Source organism: Nerophis lumbriciformis, linkage group LG26, assembly GCF_033978685.3.
Source record: "Nerophis lumbriciformis linkage group LG26, RoL_Nlum_v2.1, whole genome shotgun sequence".
Taxonomy (NCBI): Eukaryota; Metazoa; Chordata; class Actinopteri; order Syngnathiformes; family Syngnathidae; genus Nerophis; species Nerophis lumbriciformis.
The window spans coordinates 33,108,185-33,132,913 of NC_084573.2; the positions used below are offsets into that span (position 1 = coordinate 33,108,185).

At 38.2% G+C, this 24,729-nt stretch overlaps 1 protein-coding gene across 1 annotated transcript; it reads right to left on the reverse strand.

Annotated features, from left to right (window-relative positions):
* Window positions 1-3,454: 3,454 nt before the first annotated feature.
* Window positions 3,455-15,573, reverse strand: flrt2 (fibronectin leucine rich transmembrane protein 2). Its single transcript, XM_061987009.2, has 2 exons — window positions 15,090-15,573; window positions 3,455-6,305 (listed from the first exon to the last, which is right to left on the reverse strand). The coding sequence occupies exon 2, from the start codon at window positions 5,904-5,906 to the stop codon at window positions 3,924-3,926; it is 1,983 nt and encodes a 660-aa protein (XP_061842993.2). The 5' UTR covers window positions 5,907-6,305; window positions 15,090-15,573; the 3' UTR covers window positions 3,455-3,923.
* Between the last annotated feature and the right edge of the window lie 9,156 nt (window positions 15,574-24,729).

A 24,729-nucleotide genomic window follows, 5' to 3' on the forward strand; every position in this document is an offset into this window, starting at 1 on the left:
CGTGCCCACAAGATAGTTTCTCGTGCGCACGAGATACAAAATTATAACTTTTATAATTTTTATAATTATGATTTTTAATTTAATAATTATATATATATATATATATATATATATATATATATATATATATATATATATATATATATATAAACATATTTTTTTATAACCTTATAAAAAGTTTCTCGTGCCCACAAGATAGTTTCTCGTGCGCACAAGATAGTTTCTAAATTATAACTTTTGTAATTTTTATAATTATAAGCTTTAATTTAATAATTATATATATATATTATTTTTTTTTTATAACTTTATAAAAAGTTTCTCATGCACACAAGAAAGTTTGTCATGCGCACGAGATACAAAATTTTAACTTTTATAATTTTATAATTATAATTTTTATTTTAATATATATATATATATATATATATATATATATATATATATATATATACTGTATATATATATATATATATATATATATATATATATATTTTTTTTTTTTTTTTTTTATTTTATTTTTTTTATAACTTTATAAAAAGTTTCTCGTGCGCACAAGATACATGTCCAAAAAATAAAAAAATAAAAAATAAAAAAATAAATAAAAAAAAAATGTTTCCCATGTCCATTTAGGGGCTCCTTATGATTTTTCGTACAAAATGTCAGAAGCGCTTTCTGACAAACGTGGTCAATCGCCGCAGCAGCTGTATCGGTCACATGCTTTTTGTTAAAGTGACGGTCACATTGATTGCTCTTCTGTTTGATAATGGATTTTAAATAATTGTATAACTTTATGACTGGACAGATACGATTTTTCCAAAAAAATGTCCCTTAAATAAATCTCGTCTTTGCTCGACTGTAGACAACCAGAGCAAGGACGATATTAGAGTCGAAGGCACTTTTGGGATTCCCCTTCCATGATTCCTCATAACAATGTCAAAGACAAACCGTGGCAAAACTCTAGACGGACAGCATTACCGTTTTAAATGAAACTGATAGTGAAACCGTGATTGATAACCGCACTTTGTAAACTCACCGACCGGTGATGGTACTCATTTACTGGGGAAGCAAGCTGGCGCTCATCGCCGGCTCGCTAAAATGCTAACATGCTAACATGCTAACGTCTTTCCCCACTAATTAATGACATACCCCAATAAACTTGAATACTCGCAGGAATATGACACGGAGGTGTCGCATAAACCAGACATTAGGGGTGCTGTAAAATATTTTAAATAAATATAATATTTATTCATATTAATTGTAAACTGATTCCAAATTTTTTTAAATGGATTTTAAATTTTTTTTGGTTTTTTTGCCCCTCTGCGCTTGTATTTCACACGTTAGCAGCCAAAAGGCGCTTTTCAAAAGATTTGACTGTAATTAATAGGGGTGCACAAAAAAAATCATTTCACACCCAAAAATTGCGATTCTTATTCATCCGGATTTTAAATTGATTCATAATTTTGAAAATCTTTAAAAAATTGTAAAAGAAATTTTAATTTTTTTTATTAAGAATATATTTTTTTAAAATATGTTTTAGACCATTTTCATGCAACCAGAAGGAACTTTTCTAACCTAATAATAGATTGCAAAAATCGGTTTGAATCGAGAATTGTGTTGATTCGATTATCGATTCTGAATCGAATCGTCACCCCAGGACTCGGAATCAGATCGAATCGTTCGGTACCCAAAAATTAAAACCCCTATTTATTTTTGTATTTTTTCTCATACCACATAACTAGGGACGTGATTCCTACAACGAATCATTCTGCTACGATTCATGAAGTGATTATTCGATTTAGTATCGATTCTCGATCAACACGATTCTTACAATATATTATTTGGTGTATAAATTATAATGAAACATTTTTCAAAACAGGTTACAGTATACAATTTAAACTACCGTATTTTCCGCACTATTAGCCGCACCTAAAAACCACAAATTTACTCAAAAGCTGACAGTGCGGCTTATAACCCGATGCGCTTTATATATGGATTAATATTAAGATTCATTTTCATAAAGTTTCGGTCTCGCAACTACGGTAAACAGCCGCCATCTTTTTTCCCCGTAGAAGAGGAAGTGCTTCTTCTTCTACGCAAGCAACCGCCAAGGTAAGCACCCGCCCCCATAGAACAGGAAGCGCTTCTTCTTCTACTGTAAGCAACCACCCGCCCGCGTAGAAGAAGAAGAAGAAGCGCGCGGATATTACGTTTCATTTCCTTTGTGTGTTTACATCTGTAAAGACCACAAAATGGCTCCTACTAAGCGGCAGCTTTCCGGTTCATGAAAAGACGCAATCTCTCCATCCGCACACGGACTACTATTTCACAGCAAGTGCCTAAAGACTTTCAAGAAAAGCTGGCTACTTTCCGTGCATATTGTAAAAACAAGATAGCTGAAAAAAAGATCCGGCCAGAGAACATTATCAACATGGACGAGGTTCCACTGACTTTTGATATTCCTGTGAACCGCACTGTGGATACAACGGGAGCACGTACGGTGAATATTCGCACCACAGGGAATGAGAAGTCATCCTTCACTGTGGTTCTAGCTTGCCATGCTAATGGCCAGAAACTTCCACCCATGGTGATATTCAAAAGGAAGACCTTGCCAAAAGAGACCTTTCCAGCCGGCGTCATCATAAAAGCTAACTCGAAGGGATGGATGGATGAAGAAAAGATGAGCGAGTGGTTAAGGTAAGTTTACGCGAAGAGGCCGGGTGGCTTTTTTCACGCAGCTCCGTCCATGTTGATATACGACGCAGCTCCGTCCATGTTGATATACGACTCCATGCGCGCCCACATCACGCTGGTTTTTAATATATTATTAAAGTTTGACTGACCTATCTGACTGTTTTTTTGACATTCCCTTTAGCGCAGTTAGATGCGGCTTATAACACGGGGCGGCTTATAGGTGGACAAAGTTTTGAAATATGCCGTTCATTGAAGGCGCGGCTTATAACCCAGGGCGGCTTATGGTGCGGAAAATACGGTATTTTCAAAAATCGATAGTATTTTTTTTTTTTTTAAACGATTTTCGACAATTCTGAATCGATTCAAAATCGGTACAAATAATAATCACAATTTGGATTGGATCGCGAATGCGCATAATTTTGGGTTTTTTTTCAGCACCCCCGCTTATAAAGAAGAATTCTGTTGAATGGAGAATCGATTGTGAATCCGAATTCTACCTCTTATCGGTAAAAATGCGTGGAAAAACTTTACAAATGAAAAAAGGTTAAAAGATAAAGATTGTTAGTGTGTGTACTTTATGAGGACATTCAACAGTATCGGGATAATAATAATAATAATGAACGTGATCATTTTGGTCACGATTTTTGATATCGTTACAAGTATTGCTAACATGGATATTTTTTTTTTCTCTAAATAGTGCAGTTTTATCCAACATTCCACCAGCCGTGCTCTTTCCAAAGTGCTGCCATCAGCTGTTTTGCTAAAAATTAAAACGCATTTTATTTTTATTTTATTATTTATTTTTTTTGCTTCTGTGGTTAGCAAAGTGTTCCGAGGCTGACAGCGTTTGTCAGAAGCTACACCCCCGGAAGTGCCGTGATTGTACAAATCGTGTGTTTATGTACGATAATGAGCATTAAAACAACTTTCGAAACCCTGCTGTTTTTAAGAAAAAAAATAAAAATAAAAAAAGGCCAAAACACTTGGATCTCGTTTTTTCCTATGAATAAAAAAGATAGCAGAGATCCCCACGTTATTATCCACAGTATAAATTACATCATTGACAGAACTTGGAAATATATATATATGTATATATATATATATATGTATATATATATATATATAGTACAGTTAATATTTTACTATGATTTTGTAAGCGTTTCTGTTGTAGTCTACACAAACAGCGTGTGTATTGTTTGTATTTGTCATCTCCAGTTTGTGGGAGTGCCGCATCGTCACGTGTGGCTAAACTCGGTACTGGGCACGTTGCTGCTCTTGCAGTAGGCCAAGCTGTTGTTACTGAGATGACAGTCTCTAAATCCGATCCCCCCGTTGGGCGTGTAGATGGGCTGGATGCGGAAATCGCCCTTGAGCAGCTGCTCGTTGTTCAGCGCCACTATCTGGAAGCTGGTTTCAGTCATCTCGAGAATGGAGTTATCCTTCTTGGTCCCGGCCTCGCAGTAGTCGTCTTTTCTGCGGCCGCGGTTGTATTTCCACTTTGCCGAAGCCGACCGGCTCTTCCTGTGCATGTGCCAGCAAAACAGGCTGAGGAGCGTGACCAAGATGACCAGCACCGCCCCGCCGATGATGCCGGCCATTAACAACGTGGAGTTAACGCTCTCCTTTGGCGTTTGCCCCGAACCGGGAGACTTAGTCGGAGAGGCTGCCTTGGTCCTGGCCTCAGAGCATATTGTATCCTCTCCAGGTCTGTAGGAGTTATGGGTGTCCAGAACATGCACACAAATCCGGTACACGGACCGGGGTTCCAGATCGGCGAGGCTGGTGTGCCGTTGGACGCCGCTCACCGTCCGCTCCTGCATCCCTTCGTTTATTTGGCTTTGGCCCCTTTTGACCCAGGTGACTTTGTAGGCTGTGACGGTGAAATAGGAAGCCCAGCTTACGTCGATGCTGGTGGAGTTGACCACGTGGAAGGAGATTTGAAGGGGGTCCTCGTAAGGAGGAAGGGGCCCGGGAGGATTGTTATAGATCGGGGGTAAGGGTGGGGAAGGTGAGTCTAAGTAGTCCGGAATGGATGTGGTTGAAAGAGTGGAGATCATGGTGGTGAGAGGGGTGGTGGTGGGCGGCGGAGGAGGCGTGGAGCGAATGGTAGGCCACGACGGTTGCTCGGCGTCGACCGGGCATTCAATGATATCCAACGTGAGCTCTCGGATCGCCATGCCGCGCACCCTGTCCGGACTCTGACACACGAACCCTCTGGCGTTTATGGCGGAAGGCAACGACTTGAGCCACACCACCACCCATTTCACCGCGCAATCGCAGCGCCACGGGTTATTCCGCACCATGAGATGCCTCAAGCTGGACAGGCCGTCAAACACACCCTGCGTCAGCGTCTGAAGTTGGTTGCTGGAAATGTCCAACCTCTCCAGCCTGTTGAGGTCGGCAAAAGCCGCCACTGGGATCTGGTCGATCTGGTTCTCCTGCAGGCTCAGCTTGACCAGCGACTGGCTCGGTAAAAGGGGAGGGGGGAACGTGAGGGAGTTGCGGGCCAGCGCCAGCTCACGGAGGCTGGCCAGCCCCTGGAAGGTCCCTGGTGCGATGCCCTCGTCCGTCAGCAGGTTCCCGTCCAGCAGGAGGCGCTGCAGACGGGTCACATTCTGGAAGGCCTCCTCTGCGATGACGGCGATTCTATTCTCGTCCAATCGCAGCTCCTTAAGGTCCTCTGGGAGGCCGATGGGAACACTGCTTAAGTGGTTCTTGGTGAGGAAGAGGAGTTTGAGGCTCAGTGCCTCCCTAAAGGCCCCTTCTTCCACCCCCACTGTGGAGATGGAGTTATCATCAAGGTGCAACTCCTCTAAACGAGTCAGCTGTGCTAGCGCTGCCCTGGAGATTGTTTGAATATTGTTCTCCTGGAGATGCAGTACTCTGGTGTTTTTGGGCAGATTGATAGGAAACTCATCCAGCTGGTTGCCATAGAGATACACAGTCTCCACGGAAGCCAGATTGTGAAGTTCGAGGGGGAAGCCAGCATTGTTAATCTGGTTGTTGTGCAGGTAGAGCACAGTGTAGCCCTCCTGTACACCCAGAGGCACTGATGTCAGGCTGCGTTCATTGCAGTACACAAATAACTTGTCACAACGACACTCGTCCGGACACGAGGCACCTGGGCTGAATTGTGTTTGAAGGCTTAGGATCACAGTCAACCAAAACTGCAAGAATGAAGTCCAATCCTTATTCCAGGGTCCGGCCAGAAACTCCATAGTGGAACAAAAAAAAAGCGGAAACCGGGAAACCCAACAATAAAAAAAGAACTGTGGCCGAGTGAATCAAATTGGCAATGATGGCTAAAACCACCAAATACCAAACTTAGAAAAAAAAAAGTCCACCAGGGAGCGTTCGGTAATGTCGGTTACTTTGAAACGACGGGGAAAATGCGGATGTAATCCTGTAGTCCTCGAATGACGATCAGTGGTCTCATTGGTCAGTCCTTTGAGCAACTCCATCCGTGCCGGGACGTCAGACCGAGGCAGGGCTTCTTCACTGGTTGCTCCGGGACCGGTCTGAAGCCGCCGCAGGCTCTGCTCGCCTGTCCGTCACACACCGCTGCCGTTCCCCCACTGGGGCAGAGTCCAAGGAGGGTGGCATTTGGAACCAGAGACCTGTGGGAAAACAAAGAAAATGCGAGTATTTTCAGGGTGGCCTGTTCTCTCTTTTCTCGTTTTTGCCCCCCGGTTCTTCCTCTCTCTGTTTGACAAGCATGTGCACACACGCATACCAACCGTCGCTCATTCTACCACACACACACACACACACACACACACTCGCTCGCTCATGATGCAGAAGAGAAAAGGCACGGGTGACAATCACATTGCTCGCCGCTGATGTCAACTCGCGCACACTGACTGATTGGAGAAGAAACTTAAAGCGTCTGATAAATATTCAGAACCGCTCGAGCACATCCGGTATCACAGACATAAAGGGGGCTTTTGTCCCTTTCGCACTCCATCAAGGGAGGGAATCAACAACAGCACACACACACTTGGATTTTCCGAGATACTGCCGAGCTTAACTGAAAATATCAGCGTGTTTTCCGACTAGGGATTTAGCGATTTGGAGCATTTCATATCGCGGTATTGTCGAATGTGCTCAAATACACACTGAAATCTTTTAACCATAGACTTTCCTTCTGGCTAAGCCATAATAATGTGCTTCCATCCCTTTTCCACCGCTTGTCTTCTTCCTCAGTTTTAAATCTGTCAAGGTTTTAGAGCAGGGGTGTCAAATGTAGGGCCCGAGGGCCGGATCAGGCCCGCGAACAGGTTTTATCCGAGTTTGCTAAGTATAAAAATTAACCTGACATTTCACGGTGGCAGAGGGGTTAGTGCATCTGCCTCACAATACGAAGGTCCTGAGTAGTCTTGGGTTCAATCCTGGGCTCGGGATCTTTCTGTGTGGAGTTTGCATGTCCTCCCCGTGACTGCGTGGGTTCCCTCCGGGTACTCCGGCTTCCTCCCACCTCCAAAGACATGCACCTGGGGATAAGTTGATTGGCAACACTAAATTGGCCCTAGTGTGTGGATGTGAGTGTGAATGTTGTCTGTCTATCTGTGTTGGCCCTGCGATGAGGTGGCGACTTGTCCAGGGTGTACCCCGCCTTCCGCCCGATTGTAGCTGAGATAGGCTCCAACGCTCCCCGCGACCCCAAAGGGAATAAGCGGTAGAAAATGGATGGATGGATGGATGGATGGATTTTTGAATGAAAGAAACTGCTGTTCTGAATGTGTCCACTAGATGTCGCAATAGCAATTATTTGTAGATGATGCTACATATGTATAAAATAAACCACATGATGTTATCACATCAGTCGAGGAAAATGAGCAAACTTCTTGATTTTGGTATTATTTTTTTATCTTGATAGATTGAAAATGAACACCGATAAGTTGATTTATGAACGTTATCACATAATTTATTCAGAAAATATAAATAAAGACAAATAAAGATAGAATACTTTTAACCACAACATGTAAGTGTAAAAAACAACAACAACAACAACAACATAATTTTTTAAACAAAGAAAACTCAATCAATCTCAAGTTGTCTTTATTTTTATTAAATCAAAGGTGAGGCCACTAATTGTGTTCTGTGATATGGTTTTGCTGCAGGCTGATAACAGCGATCGCTCAGTGAGGGTCATAGAGGAATTTTCGCCCCGCATAACAACATTGGGGGTTTTGCCTCTATCTGTGGTAGATATTTTTTTAAGGAAATGGCCTAGGTCAGAAACCCTTCCAGGGTTCTAAAACCCTGGAAGGGGGGTATGTGGTGCAATTTCTGACCTTTTGTACCATATTTTGTGTCTGTCAAAGTCAGACAGGCAGCGAGGTTGAAAAGTATTAAGAAAGACACGTCAGTAGTGGAATGTCTGCTCGTTTGTCATTTTTCTATTCTGTACCATTGAAGGAGCATATGTTGGTTAGAGTTGAACATATGGTCGGCCTAACCATTGTACAATAGGTTTTGATTGTTTATTATGACTAAGGGATTCAGGGATGTTGCAGAACTAACAGGTCCAAAACAACTGGACCTTGACACACGAGGGAAACACATAAATGGCCAAGTAGACCAAGTTTATGTATGATTCGCATGATTCTCGATTCATCCAACGTCTCCGGAGGACGTTGTCTGTGTGCATGGCAATTCAATCCAACCTTGTACCATTTGATTATGGGTAAATACAACTTTTGTACTAAATTCACTTGTGTTGCTGTTTAAGATTCGGACATTCCACCACATAAAATTGAATGTTCCATTTTACCAGTCCGGCCCACTTGGGAGTCGATTTTTCTCTATGTGGCCCCCGATCTAAAATGAGTTTAACACCCCTGTTTTAGAGGTTTTTTTTTAAAAAGATTAAAGCAAAACGAGTGACGATTGTGACGTCACTCGGGTTCACTTCCTGTTGTAGACACCTCCCGTTGGATTTGGGTATGGGGAAAGACTTAAGGATTTAACGATAAACGGTTAACCCCAGATGGTTAGTATTACACTTTTACATAAAATGATCGCAAAGCCGTGATCGATAAACGCACTTTGATACACTCACGAGCCGGCGATAGTGCTCATTTCATGGAGGCGCAAACTCGGCCGGCTAGCTAGCTTGAATGCTAACATTAAAAAAAAGTCTCATTAACGATTTTCCCGATTTAAAAACACTCTAAAATCTTTACAAATTAAAACTAAAGAAGAAAAACATATTTAAACACTCAAAATGGCTCTTAAGAAGCAAGAACAATCGTCGATGTTTCATTTGTCAAGAAAGTATTTTATTTTTTAAATTAACTAAATTAAGATTTTAGTGTGTGTATAAGTACTTTTTGTGCACATACCAAAATACCACGATAATTTTGGTCTCAATAAACGTGATATAAAATGTTCATTACATCCATAGTCTCTTGTGTTCATGTTAGCGTTTAAACTAGCTACCTGGTCATTAGCATGCTAGCTTGCTTCTTCAGTAAAGTTGATCAACGTGTGGTTATTAATTAACGGTTTAAAATGTTAACACTGTTGTGAGTGTTAGCGCAAAACCGTTATCGATAAACGCACTTTGATACTCACGAACCGGCGATAGTGCTCATTTCACCGAGGCGCAGGCTCGCCTGCTAATGGCTGGCTAACTAGCTTGAATGCCAACATGAATAAAAGAATCATAAACGTATTTCCTCCATTTTAAAACGCTCTAAAATCTTTACAAATTAAAACTACGTAAGATAAACATATTTACACATAGGCAGCATGGTGGAACAGGGGTTAGTGCATGTGCCTCACAATACGAAGATCCTGTGTTCGATGTGCTCTTGAGAAGCAAGAACAATATTCAATGATTCTTCTTCCAAGAAAGTATTTTATTTTCGAAAATAAAACTTGATTGAAAGATTTCAGTGTGTATTTAAGTACTTTTTTATGTTAGCGTTAAAGCTAACTACCCAGTCATTAGCGCGCTAGCTTGCTTCTTCAGTAAAATTGATCAAAGTGTGGTTATTAATTAACGGTTTTGAACGTTAACACTGTTTTGAGTGTTACCACAAAACTGTGATCGATAAAAATACTTTGATACACTTATGAACCGGCGATAGCGCTCATTTCACGTAGGCTCGAACTAGCCTGCTAATGGCCGGCTAGCTACCTAGCTTGAAATCTAACATGAATACAAAACTCATAAACGTCCTTCCATTTTAAAACACTTTCAAATCTTTACAAATTCCAACTAAATAAGATAAACATACTTAAACATTCAGGAAAACACATATGGCTCTTGAGAAGCAAGCATTATTTTCGAAAATAAAACTTGATTCAAAGATTTCAGTGGATGTTTAGCACTTTTTGTGCACATACCAAAAGGCCGCGATCATTTTGGTCACAATAAACGTGATATGAAATGTTCAATACATCAATAGTCTCTTGTATTCATGTTAGCGTTTAAGCTAACGAACCAGCCACTAGTGTGCTAGCTTGCTTCTTCAGTAAAATGTATCAAAGTGTGGTTATTAATTAACGGTTTCGAACGTTAACACTGTTGTATTACCGCAAAACCGTGATCGATAAGCACACTTTAATACACTCACGAACCGCCGATAGTGCTCATTTCACGTAGGCTCAAACTAGCCTGCTAAGCTAGCTAGCTTGAATTCTAACTTGAATACAAAACTCATACTTGAGAAGCAAGAACAATATTCAATGATTCTTCTGCCAAAAAAGTATTTTATTTTTGAAAATAAAACTTGATTGAAAGATTTCAGTGTGTATTTAAGTACTTTTTCATGTTAGCGTTTAAGCTAACTACCCAGTCATTAGCGCGCTAGCTTGCTTCTACAGTAAAATTGATCAAAGTGTGGTTATTAATTAACGGTTTAAAACGTTGACACTGTTTTGAGTGTTACCGTAAAACCGTGATCGATAAACAAACTTTGATACACTTACGAACCGGCAATAGCGCTCATTTCACGTGCTAATGGCCGGCTAGCTACCTAGCTTGCATTCTAACATGAATACAAGACTAATAAATGTCCTTCTTCCATTTTAAAACACTTTCAAATCTTTACAAATTCCAACTAAATAAGATAAACATTCTTAAACATTCAGGAAAACACATATGGCTCTTGAGAAGCAAGCATTATTTTCGAAAATAAAACTTGATTCAAAGATTTCAGTGGATGTTTAGCACTTTTTGTGCACATACCAAAAGACCGCGATCATTTTGGTCACAATAAACGTGATATGAAATGTTCATTACATCAATAGTCTCTTGTATTCACGTTAGTGTTTAAGCTAACTAATCAGCCACTAGCGTGCTAGCTTGCTTCTTCAGTAAAATGTATCAACGTGTGGTTATTAATTAACAGTTTCGAACGTTAAGACTGTTGCATTACCGCAAAACCGTGATCGATAAGCACACTTTAATACACTCACGAACCGGCGATAGTGCTCATTTCACGTAGGCTCAAACTAGCCTGCTAAGCTAGCTAGCTTGAATTCTAACTTGAATACAAAACTCATACTTGAGAAGCAAGAACAATATTCAATGTTTCTTCTGTCAAAAAAGTATTTAAAAAAAAAAAATAAAACTTGATTGAAAGATTTAAGTGTGTATTTAAGTACTTTTTCATGTTAGCGTTTAAGCTAACTACCCAGTCATTAGCGCGCTAGCTTGCTTCTACAGTAAAATTGATCAAAGTGTGGTTATTAATTAACGGTTTAAAACGTTGACACTGTTTTGAGTGTTACCGTAAAATCGTGATCGATAAACAAACTTTGATACACTTACGAACCGGCAATAGCGCTCATTTCACGTGTTAATGGCCGGCTAGCTACCTAGCTTGCATTCTAACATGAATACAAGACTCATAAACGTCCCTCCTCCATTTTAAAACACTTTCAAATCTTTACAAATTCCAACTAAATAAGATAAACATTCTTAAACATTCAGGAAAACACATATGGCTCTTGAGAAGCAAGCATTATTTTCGAAAATAAAACTTGATTCAAAGATTTCAGTGGATGTTTAGCACTTTTTGTGCACATACCAAAAGACCGCGATCATTTTGGTCACAATAAACATGATATGAAATGTTCATTACATCAATAGTCTCTTGTATTCACGTTAGCGTTTAAGCTAACGAACCAGCCACTAACGTGCTAGCTTGCTTCTTCAGTAAAATTTATCAAAGTGTGGTTATTAATTAACGGTTTCGAACGTTAACACTGTTGTATTGCCGCAAAACCGTGATCGATAAACACACTGTAATACACTCACGAACCGGCGATAGTGCTCATTTCACGTAGGCTCAAACTAGCCTGCTAAGCTAGCTAGCTTGAATTCTAACTTGAATACAAAACTCATACTTGAGAAGCAAGAACAATATTCAATGTTTCTTCTGCCAAAGAAGTATTTTATTTTTGAAAATAAAACTTGATTGAAAGATTTCAGTGTGTATTTAAGTACTTTTTCATGTTAGCGTTTAAGCTAACTACCCAGTCATTAGCGCGCTAGCTTGCTTCTACAGTAAAATTGATCAAAGTGTGGTTATTAATTAACGGTTTAAAACGTTGACACTGTTTTGAGTGTTACCGTAAAACTGTGATCGATAAACACACTTTGATACACTTACGAACCGGCAATAGCGCTCATTTCACGTGCTAATGGCCGGCTAGCTACCTAGCTTGCATTCTAACATGAATACAAGACTCATAAACGTCCCTCCTCCATTTTAAAACACTTTCAAATCTTTACAAATTCAAACTAAATAAGATAAACATTCTTAAACATTCAGGAAAACACATATGGCTCTTGAAAAGCAAGCATTATTTTCGAAAATAAAACTTGATTCAAAGATTTCAGTGGATGTTTAGCACTTTTTGTGCACATACCAAAAGACCGCGATCATTTTGGTCACAAAAAACGTGATATGAAATGTTCATTACATTCATAGTCTCTTGTATTCACGTTAGCGTTGAAGCTAACGAACCAGCGACTAACGTGCTAGCTTGCTTCTTCAGTAAAATTTATCAAAGTGTGGTTATTAATTAACGGTTTCGAACGCTAACACTGTTGTATTGCCGCAAAACCGTGATCGATGAACACACTTTAATACACTCACGAACCGGCGATAGTGCTCATTTCACGTAGGCTCAAACTAGCCTGCTAAGCTAGCTAGCTTGAATTCTAACTTGAATACAAAACTCATACTTGAGAAGCAAGAACAATATTCAATGTTTCTTCTGTCAAAAAAGTATTTTATTTTTGAAAATAAAACTTGATTGAAAGATTTCAGTGTGTATTTAAGTACTTTTTCATGTTAGCATTTAAGCTAACTACCCAGTCATTAGCGCGCTAGCTTGCTTCTACAGTAAAATTGATCAAAGTGTGGTTATTAATTAACGGTTTAAAACGTTAACACTGTTTTGAGTGTTACCACAAAACCGTGATCGATAAACATACTTTGGTACACTTACGAACCGGCAATAGCGCTCATTTCACGTGCTAATGGCCGGCTAGCTACCTAGCTTGCATTCTAACATGAATACAAGACTAATAAATGTCCTTCTTCCATTTTAAAACACTTTCAAATCTTTACAAATTCCAACTAAATAAGATAAACATTCTTAAACATTCAGGAAAACACATATGGCTCTTGAGAAGCAAGCATTATTTTCGAAAATAAAACTTGATTAAAAAATTTCAGTGGATGTTTAGCACTTTTTGTGCACATACCAAAAGATCGGGATCATTTTGGTCACAATAGACCTGATATGAAATGTTCATTACACTAACGTGCTAGCTTGCTTCTTCAATAAAGTTGATCAAAGTATGGTTATTTAATTAACGGTTACAATTTACAAATTAAAACTATGAAATGTTCATCAGATTGTATTCATGTTAGCGTTTAAGATAACTAACTAGCCACTATAACTTGCTTCTTTAGCACAGTTGACCAAAGTGTGGTTATCAATTAACGGTTTAACAATTATTATGAACACTGTTCGATCCCTACCTGTGCTAATTGTATACGTACATAAAAAATACAGAACCATATTTTTGTCTGCGTAAACAAACACAAAGGCACACACACACACACATGTTTACAGTAAACAGAGTGGATGTTTTGCCAGTAGCCTAAGGGGACTTGAGGATTATTATTAGTCTCATTATTATTGTTGCACACTCATCAAACTGGAGCGTTAAGACTGTGGACTTGCAGGTGAAGAGCAAACAAAAGGAGGATAACAAAAAGCACACACACACACACTTCGCATATGAGCTTCACCTGCGGTGACATACACGAGCTGTCAAAGGAAATGGGATTGCAAAATAATTTAGTCTCCCCACCTGCGATAAATGATCAAAGGCGGGCTATTTTTCACGGCGGGAAGGTTCCTAGCAAAGCACAAGGCCACCGCGTTACCGTCGGACCTCAAATCCATTATTCTAAGTTTTACGAGCCATCAAGCATCCCCTATATGCCTGAAGAGTGTACAATATATCCATATATGTGTGTGTATGTATGTATATATGTATATTATGTCCTTCCAGTCAATGATGGATAACACACAATTAAGGGAAGTATGAGGCAAATTAATAGAGGAATGTCGCGTTATGGCGCATGCGATCCAATTGGGAAGTTTTTCTAATAAATATCAGCAGCAAATTTTGACATGTTTCAATCCACCGGAAGACTGCTCGGACCACCAATCATCCCACACACATCTGTGATCTACTTTTCTAAATTGAAAAGAGCTAAATGTAATCAAATCAGCCGTGGAGGGAGTAAGCAACCACAGGAGGCAGCACTCGTGCACCATTTTATTATTATTCCTATTTTTTTTAGTGTTGCGATCCCGAAAAGGCATTTTGTCAAATTGGGGATTTTTCGATTAAAGGGTGGCAAAAAATGTCAAACCCTTCCCCCCCTTTTTTTTTTTTTTTTTTTTTTTGTACCTCCTTTTCTTAGGGTTGCTTAGCACATTTCCCTCGCCGCCCCGATGAACACTGCGATACGCGGCCAGGACAATCGGATTAGGGGCGGATTTGCGGGGAGAAACGCAATTAAAAGTTCGCCATTTCAGAGGCGGCATCGGGTCCACTTCAAAGGGTGCCTGGTGGGGATGGGACATTTGAAAAGAGGGATAATCTGGTAAATAATTAAAAAAATATATATATTAAAAAAATATATATATATTTATATATATATTAATTTTTTTATTTATTTTTTTCCGGCAGATTAAGCATTGGGACTTTAAAGGATCAGTCATGTGAAATAAAATGAAACATTAAAAAATAAAATAAAAATTAGATTGACTTCATAAGAACAATTTTGATTTTAAAACCGATCATAAATGCCTGATAATAACTAAAAAAAAAAAAAAAAAAAAAAAAAAAACGGTACCTTTGCCGAGTCCTTATCCGTCCTCCAAGCCGCGACTGCGTCCAACTTTTCGCCCGCCTCTCGGTCTCCTTCCCCCGGGCAGGATCATGCGGAATGAAGGTCTGCCTGGTGCCGCTGGTGCCCGCAGCTTCCGATCGACCCTCGCCGCAGCATAATTGCCTTTATAATCCTTACTTTCTTTTTTTCTTTGCCTTTTTTTTTTTTTTTTTTTTTTTGCTTTTAACTCAGTGCCAAGACGGATTCAGCGACTCCCGTCCGCTCGAGCAGAACCGCGAGGAGGAGGAGGAGGACCGACTCCTGGAGGTGTCCGCCGCCGGCTGCATCGCGCGCCATGGCGGCTGGGTGGCCCGCGTCCGCCCGGTGAGTTCTTTTAGTGGGATCAACTTCCACGTTAGAGTCGGTGGCACAAGAAGACTTCCACGGACTTGTTTTTCTCTGATGGATCCACTTGATAGTGAGACGTGTGCGCTACTTGCACACACCTCTCTCTCTCTCTCTCTCTCTCTCTCTCTCTCTCTCTCTCTCTCTCTCTCTCTCTCTCTCTCTCTCTCTCTCTCTCTCTCTCTCTCTCTCTCTCTCGTCCCTCCCCTCCTTAGAATAAAGACTGTTTCTCCCCCAGCAGCCCCGTCATGGCTGTGAGCCACCAAGCATCCCTGTTGCCCTCACACTACACACAGTAGTTTTGCCTCCCGACATTTTTCAGGACACAGGTACTTCTTATCAGGGGCGAGGGATTTTGGGCCCCATGAAAATAATCTTTACAGGGCCCCCAACACAGTGTCATTATTTTTTCTGTATTATAATTTCATCATTTCATCATCGTTAGGGGCCTCTCTGGGCCCCCCTCCATCATGGGCCCCTAGAATCCGTCTCCTTTACCCCCCCTTTTCGGCACCCCTGCTTCTTATTATCACGTCGCCTTCACCTATGTTGACCAACCCACGAGTATTCCGAAGAGAACATTATTTTTTCCATATATTAGTCGCAGCGGATATAAGTCGTATGTTGAGGAATTATTTATTTACACATTGCTTGTTTTTAGGGTTTTAAAAAAAAAAAGTTTTTGTTAGCGCCTTCAGCGAATACAATTCTATAAAATAGCCGCACCGTCTTATAGGCCGCAGGGTTTAAAGTTCAGGAAAAAAAGTAGTGACTAATTGTCCGGAATTGACGGTATTTATTTGGTGTACATAAGCCCAACCCACGAGTAACCAGAAGAAAACAATGTTTTCCATATATTAGTCGCAACGGACTATAAGTCGCATATATATATATATATATATATATATATATATATATATATATATATATATATATATATATATATATATATATATATATATACATATGTGTTGTGAAATTAGTAATTTACACATTGTTTGTTTTTAGAGTTTTTAAAAAAACTTTTTATCGCCTTCAGCGAAGAAAAATCTATAAATTAGCTACACCGTCTTATAAGCCGCAGGGTTCAAAGTTTAGGAAAAAAAAGTAGTGACAAATTGTCTGGAATTTACAGTTTTTATTTGTTGTATATAAGCCCAACCCACAAGTATTCAGAAGAAAACACTATTGTTTCCATATATTAGTCACAGCGGACTATAAGTCGCAGATATATTTATATATATATATATATATATATACATGTGTGTTGTGAAATTAGTTATTTACACATTGTTTGTTTTTAGGGTTTTTAAAAAAAACTTTTTGTTATTGCCTTCAGCGAAGGAAAATCTATAAATTAGCTACACCGTCTTATAGGCCGCAGGGTTCAAAGTTTAGGAAAAAAAGTAGTGACTAATTGTCTGGAATTTACGGTATTTATTTGTTGTATATAAGCCCAACCCACAAGTATTCGGAAGAAAACATTATTTTTTCCATATATTAGTCGCAGCGGACTATAAGTCGCAGATATATATATATATATATATATATATATATATATATATATATATATATATATATATATATATATATATATATATATATATATATATATATATATATATATATATGTGTGTGTGTGTGTGTGTGTGTGTGTGTGTGTGTGTTGTGAAATTAGTAATTTACACATTGTTTGTTTTTAGAGTTTTTAAAAAAACTTTTTGTTATCGCCTCCAGCGAAGAAAAATCTATAAATTAGCTACACCGTCTTATAAGCCGCAGGGTTCAAAGTTTAGGAAAAAAGTAGTGACTAATTGTCTGGAATTTACGGTATTTATTTGTTGTATATAAGCCCAACCCACAAGTATTCGGAAGAAAACATTATTTTTTCCATATATTAGTCGCAGCGGACTATAAGTCGCATATATATATATATATATATATATATATATATATATATATATATATATATATATATATATATATATATATATATATATATATATATACATGTGTGTTGTGAAATTAGTTATTTACACATTGTTTGTTTTTAGGGTTTTTAAAAAAAACTTTTTGTTATCGCCTTCAGCGAAGAAAAATCTATAAATTAGCTACACCGTCTTATAGGCCGCAGGGTTCAAAGTTTAGGAAAAAAAGTAGTGACTAATTGTCCGGAATTGACGGTATTTATTTGTTGTATATAAGCCCAACCCACAAGTATTCAGAAGAAAACATTATTTTTTCCATATATTAGTCGCAGCGGACTATAAGTCGCAGATATATATATATATATATATATATATATAAAAATATACATACATGTGTGTTGTGAAATTAGTTAGTTACACATTGTTTGTTTTTAGGGTTTTTAAAAAAAACTTTTTGTTATCGCCTTCAGCGAAGGAAAATCTATAAATTAGCTACACCGTCTTATAGGCCGCAGGGTTCAAAGTTTAGGAAAAAGTAGTGACTAATTGTCTGGAATTTACGGTATTTATTTGGTGTTTATAAGCCATGAGTATTCCGAAGAAAACCTTATTTTTTCCATATATTAGTCACAATGGACTATAAGTCGCAGATATACATATATATATATATATATATATATAAAAATATACATACATGTGTGTTGTGAAATTAGTTAGTTACACATTGTTTGTTTTTAGGGTTTTTAAAAAAAACTTTTTGTTATCGCCTTCAGGATTAACCGAGGGAGAATTCAAAAACAGATGGAACAATCACAAGGCTTCTTTCAGGAACAAAAACCTGCGAAATACCACAGAACTCAGCAAACACATTTGGGACCTCAAAGACAATAATGTTGAATATTCAATAACATGGCAAATTCTTGCATCCAGCACACCTTACAATAGTGGTAATAAAAGATGCAACCTATGCTTGAAAGAGAAACTGTTTATTATTTACCGTCCAGACCTGTCATCCCTCAACAAGCGCAGCGAAATTGTAACAGCATGCCGCCATAGACGGAAACACCTCCTAGGTAACACATGAGCCAATCACCACGCCCCTAGGCCAGCCTGTACCCACCCACTCTGTGCCCTATATAAACTATGGTATGCGAATGCTCCCATTAAAATCTCCTGACGATTGAGGGTACCCCCCCTCATGAAACAGGCCTGTAGAGATGAAATAGTCTTGTGATTTTTTCCCACACATACATACATATATATATATATATATATATATATATATATATATATATATATATATATATATATATATATATATATATATATATATATATATATATATATATATATGTGTGTGTGTGTGTGTGTGTGTTGTGAAATTAGTAATTTACACATTGTTTGTTTTTAGAGTTTTTAAAAAAACTTTTTGTTATCGCCTTCAGCGAAGAAAAATCTATAAATTAGCTACACCGTCTTATAAGCCGCAGGGTTCAAAGTTTAGGAAAAAAAAGTAGTGACTAATTGTCTGGAATTAAAGTTTTTATTTGTTGTATATAAGCCCAACCCACAAGTATTCAGAAGAAAACACTATTGTTTCCATATATTAGTCGCAGCGGACTATAAGTCGCAGATATATATATATATATATATATATATATATATATATATATATATATATATATATATATATATATATATATATATATATATATATATATATAAATACATGTGTGTTGTGAAATTAGTTATTTACACATTGTTTGTTTTTAGGGTTTTTAAAAAAAAACTTTTTGTTAGCGCCTTCAGCAAAGAAAAATCCATAAATTAGCGCACCGTCTTATAGGCCACAGGGTTCAAAGTTTAGGAAAAAGGTTGCGACTAATTGTCTGGAATTTACGGTATTTATTTGTTGTATATAAGCCCAACCCACAAGTATTCAGAAGAAAACATATTTGTTTCCATATATTAGTCGCAGCGGACTATAAGTCGCAGATATATATATATATATATATATATATATATATATATATATATATATATATATATATATATATATATATATATATATATATATATATATATATATACATACATACATACATGTGTGTTGTGAAATTAGTTATTTACACATTGCTTGATTTTAGGGTTTTTTAAAAAACGAATTGTTATCGCCTTCAGCGAAGACAAATCCATAAATTAGCCGCACCGTCTTATAGGCCGCAGGGTTCAAACTTTAGGAAAAAAGTTGAGACTAATTGTCCGGAATTAACAGTATTTATTTGGTGTATATAAGCCCAACCCACAAGTATTCAGAAGAAAACATTGTTTTTTTCCATATATTAGTCGCGGAAAAAACTTTGCAGGACTGCTTGTATTGCACATGATGTTACACACACACGTAAACACGCTGTTGGACTGCTGTATCGCACATGATATCACAGACACAAGTAAAGACGCTGCAGGACTGCTTGTATCGCACATGATATCACACACAAGTAAACACGCTGCAGGAGGACTGCTTGTATCTCACATGATATCACACACACATAAACACTTTGCAGGACTGCTTGTATCAAACATGATATCACACACAGGTAAAAACGCTGCAGAACTGCTGTATCGCACATGATATCATACACACAAGTAAACATGCTGCAGGACTGCTTGTATTGCACATGATATCACACATAAGTAAACACTCTGCAGGACTGATGTATCGCACACAATATTACACACAATTAAACACCCTGCAGGACTGCTTGTATCGCAGATGATATCACACACAATTAAACACAATGCATGACTGCTTGTATCGCAGATGATATCACACACAGGTAAAAATGCTGCAGGACTGCTTGTATCGTACATGATATCACACACAAGTAAACAGGCTGCAGGAGGACTGCTTGTATCTTACATGATATCACACACAGGTAAACACTTTGCATGACTGTTTGTATTGCACATGATGTCACACACAAGTAAACACTCTGCAGGACTGCTTGTATCTCACATGATATCACACACAAGTAAACACGCTGCAGGACTGCTGTATCGCACATGATATCACACCCAGGTAAACACTTTGCAGGACAGCTTGTATTGCACATGATGTCACACACAAGTAAACACTCTGCAGGACTGCTTGTATTGCACATTATATCGCACACACGTAAACACGCTGCAGGACTGCTGTATTGCACATGATATCACACACAAGTAAACACGCTGCAGGACTGCTTGCATCGCACATGACATCACACACAGGTAAACACTTTGCAGGACTGCTTGTATTGCACATGATATCACACACAAGTAAACACGCTGCAGGAAGACTGCTTGTATTTCACATGATATCACACACAGGTAAACACGCTGCAGGACTGCTTGTATCGCAGATGATATCACACACAAGTAAACGCGCTGCAGGGGGACTGCTTGTATCGCACATGATATGGCACACAAGTAAACACTCTGCAGGACTGTTTGTATGGCACATGATATCACACACAATTAAACACGCTGCAGGACTGCTTGTATCGCACATGATATCACACACACACGTAAAAACGTGGCAGGACTGCTGTATCACACATGATATCACAAACACAAGTAAACACGCTGCAGGACTGCTTGTATCGCACATGATATCACACACAGGTAAACACTTTGCAGGACTGTTTGTATCACACATGATATCACACACAATTAAACACGCTGCAGGACTGCTTGTATTGCAGATTATATCACACACAAGCAAACACGCTGCAAGATGACTGCTTGTATCTCAAATGATATCACACACAGGTAAACACTTTGTGGGACTGCTTGTATCGCAAATGATATCACACCCACGTAAAAACGCTGCAGGATTGCTGTATTGCACATGATATCACACACAAGTAAAAACGCTGCAGGACTGCTGTTTCGCACATGATATCACACACTGGTAAACACTTTGCAGGACTGCTTGTATCGCACATGATATCACACACAGGTAAACACTTTGCAGGACTGTTTGTATCGCACATGATATCACACACAATTAAACACGCTGCAGGACTTCTTGTATCGCAGATTATATCACACACAAGCAAACACGCTGCGAGAGGACTGCTTGTATCTCACATGATATCACACACAGGTAAACACTTTGTGGGACTGCTTGTATCGCACATGTTATCACACCCACGTAAAAACGCTGCAGGACTGCTTGTATCGCACATGATATCACACACAAGTAAACACGCTGCAGGACTGCTTATATTGCACATGATATCACACACAAGTAAACACTCTGCAGGACTGCTTGTATTGCACACAATATCACACACAACTAAACACCCTGCAGGACTGCTTGTAATGCAGATTATATCACACACATAGTAAACGCGCTGCAGGAGGACTGCTTGTATCGCACATGATATCACACACAGGTAAAAACGCTGCACGACTGCTTGTATTGCACATGATATCACACACAAGTAAACACTCTGCAGGACTGCTGTATCGCCCATGATATCACACACAAGTAAACACTCTGCAGGACTGCTTGTATCGCACATGTTGGACGCACACTTGCTTTTTGCCTACTTCGGACTGATTAAATCCGGATCCCCCTATATATTATAATCATCAAAGTATTTCATTTCATGACGTAAAATAGAGAACGATACGATGTGGCTCGCTAACCTTGACTCTCTTTGAAGGGAGAACAATTTGTATGCGATATAATTAGTAATGGTGAAAAATACAGACATATTTATATATAAGTTCTGTTCAACCACTAATGGCAACATAAGCCAGCCAGTGGTGTTTTTCTTACATTTGTGCGAAGTACGCCCTCACTATTAAAGTCAACTCGCCTTCTATCAGCGGCTCCTCCGCCGCCGTCAAATCAAAACATTGATGTTGTTTTGGTGGCTTGCAAACTCGGCAACGTGTAATCTTTTCGGCCAAAAGTGCTAAAGTCAACTTACGGACACTTGCGGCCTGCGTGCTCACCAGGCATCCATCCGTCATCTTTAGAGATGAACTTGTGCATCTTTTCAGCTACATGAAAGAGTCGGGCTTTAAGGTCACGGACACGACAAAACATGCTTTTACGTAGTCGTACTGTTCCCGTGACGTGGATGTTGGTGAACTTGCCGATGCCCGCGTCATTATGGACGTGGAATGTGTCAAACTCTTCTGTTTATGGGGATTTCTTTCATGTTTGTGATGTGAATGTTGAACTTTTTAGTGGCGATGTTGAACATGCAAACTCACACAATCGTTGCATGCACACACGTCACACACATGCTCCAGTTAGGTTGTAACGCGCTACGTTTAACTGTGTTATATCTACCACATTTTCCATACTGGTATGTAAGCCACACCCACAACATTTTAAGGAAAAAAAATCCAAAATTTGATTCAGGATTATTTTTTGAGCAATGAAAAATTAAAAAAAATACACTAAAGGTCTTGGGGACCCAACAGGACCTCACACACAAAAGTGTTCAAAATGTGAATTAATGTGAGCATTAAATAGGTCAATAATTCATAACAACATTGATTTGTGTTTCATTATTATCTTTTTTAGCAATGATAGTTTAAAAAACAATACACTAAAGGTCTTAGGGACCCAAAAGGACTTCACACACACACACAAGTATTCAGAATGTGAAGTAATGTGAGCCTTAATTAGGTCAATAATTCATTACAACATTGATTTTGTTTCATTATTATATATTTTTTTTTAGCAATGACAGTTTAAACAAATACACTAAAGGTCTTGGGGACCCAAAAGGACCTCACACACAAAAGTGTTCAAAATGGGAATTAATGTGAGCATTAAATAGGTCAATAATTCATAACAACATTGATTTGTGTTTCATTATTATCTTTTTTAGCAATGAAAGTTTAAAAAGAATACACTAAAGGTCCTGGGGACCCAAAAGGACCTCATACACAAAAGCGTTCAGAATGTGAAGTAATATGAGCCTTAAGTAAGTCAAAAATTCATAACAACATTGATTTTGTTTCATTATCATATTTTTTTTAGCAATGACAGTTTAAAAAAATACACTAAAGGTCCTGGGGACCCAAAAGGACCTCATACTCAAAAGTGTTTGAAATGTGAATTAATGTGAGCCTTAAGTAGGTCAATAATTCATAACAACATTGATGTTGTTTCATTAATATATTTTTTAGCAATGACAGTTTAAAAAAAATACACTAAATGTCCTGGGGACCCAAAAGGACCTCATACACAAAAGTGTTCAAAATGTGAATTAATGTGAGCCTTATATTGGTCAATAATTCATAATAACATTGATTTTGTTTCATTATCATATTTTTTTTAGCAATGACAGTTTAAAAAAATACACTAAATGTCCTCGGGACCCAAAAGGACCTCACCACAAAAGTGTTCAGAATGTGAGGTAATGTGAGCCTTAAGTAGGTCAATAATTCATAACAACATTGATTTTTGTTTCATTATTATATTTTTTTTTAGCAATGATAGTTTAAAAAAATACACTAAAAGTCCTGGGGACCCAAAAGGACCTCATACACAAAAGTGTTCAAAATGTGAATTCATGTGAGCCTTATATAGGTCAATAATTCATAACAACATTGATTTTGTTTCATTATTATATTTTTTTTTAGCAATGACAGTTTAAAAAGAATACACTAAATATCCTGGGGACCCAAATGGACCTCACACACACAAGTGTTCAGAATGTGAAGTAATGTGAGCCTTAGGTAGGTCAATAATTCATAACAACATTGATTTTGTTTCATTATTATATTTTTTTTTAGCAATGACAGTTTAAAAAAATACACTGAAAGTCCTGGGGACCCAAAAGGACCTCACACACAAAAGTGTTCAGAATGTGAAGTAATGTGAGCCTTAAGTAGGTCAATAATTCATAACAACATTGATTTTGTTTCATTAATATCTTTTTTAGCAATGACAGTTTAAAAAAATACACTAAAGCTCCTGGGGACCCGAAAGGACCTCATACACAAAAGTGTTCAAAATGTGAATTAATGTGAGCCTTATATAGGTCAATAATTCATAACAACATTGATTTGTGTTTCATTATTATCTTTTTTTAGCAATGATAGTTTAAAAAAAATACACTAAAGGTCCTGGGGACCCAAAAAGGACCTCACACACACAAGTGTTCAGAATGTGAATTAATGTGAGCATTAAATAGGTCAATAATTCATAACAACATTGATTTTGTTTCATTATTATATTTTTTAGCAATGATAGTTTGAAAAAATACACTAAAGGTCTTGGGGACCCAAAATGACCTTACACACAAAAGTGTTCAGAA

What these genes read in the sequence shown, in the direction of transcription:
- flrt2 (XM_061987009.2), bottom strand. Translation starts at nt 5,906, where the DNA reads ATGGAGTTTCTGGCCGGACCCTGGAATAAGGATTGGACTTCATTCTTG.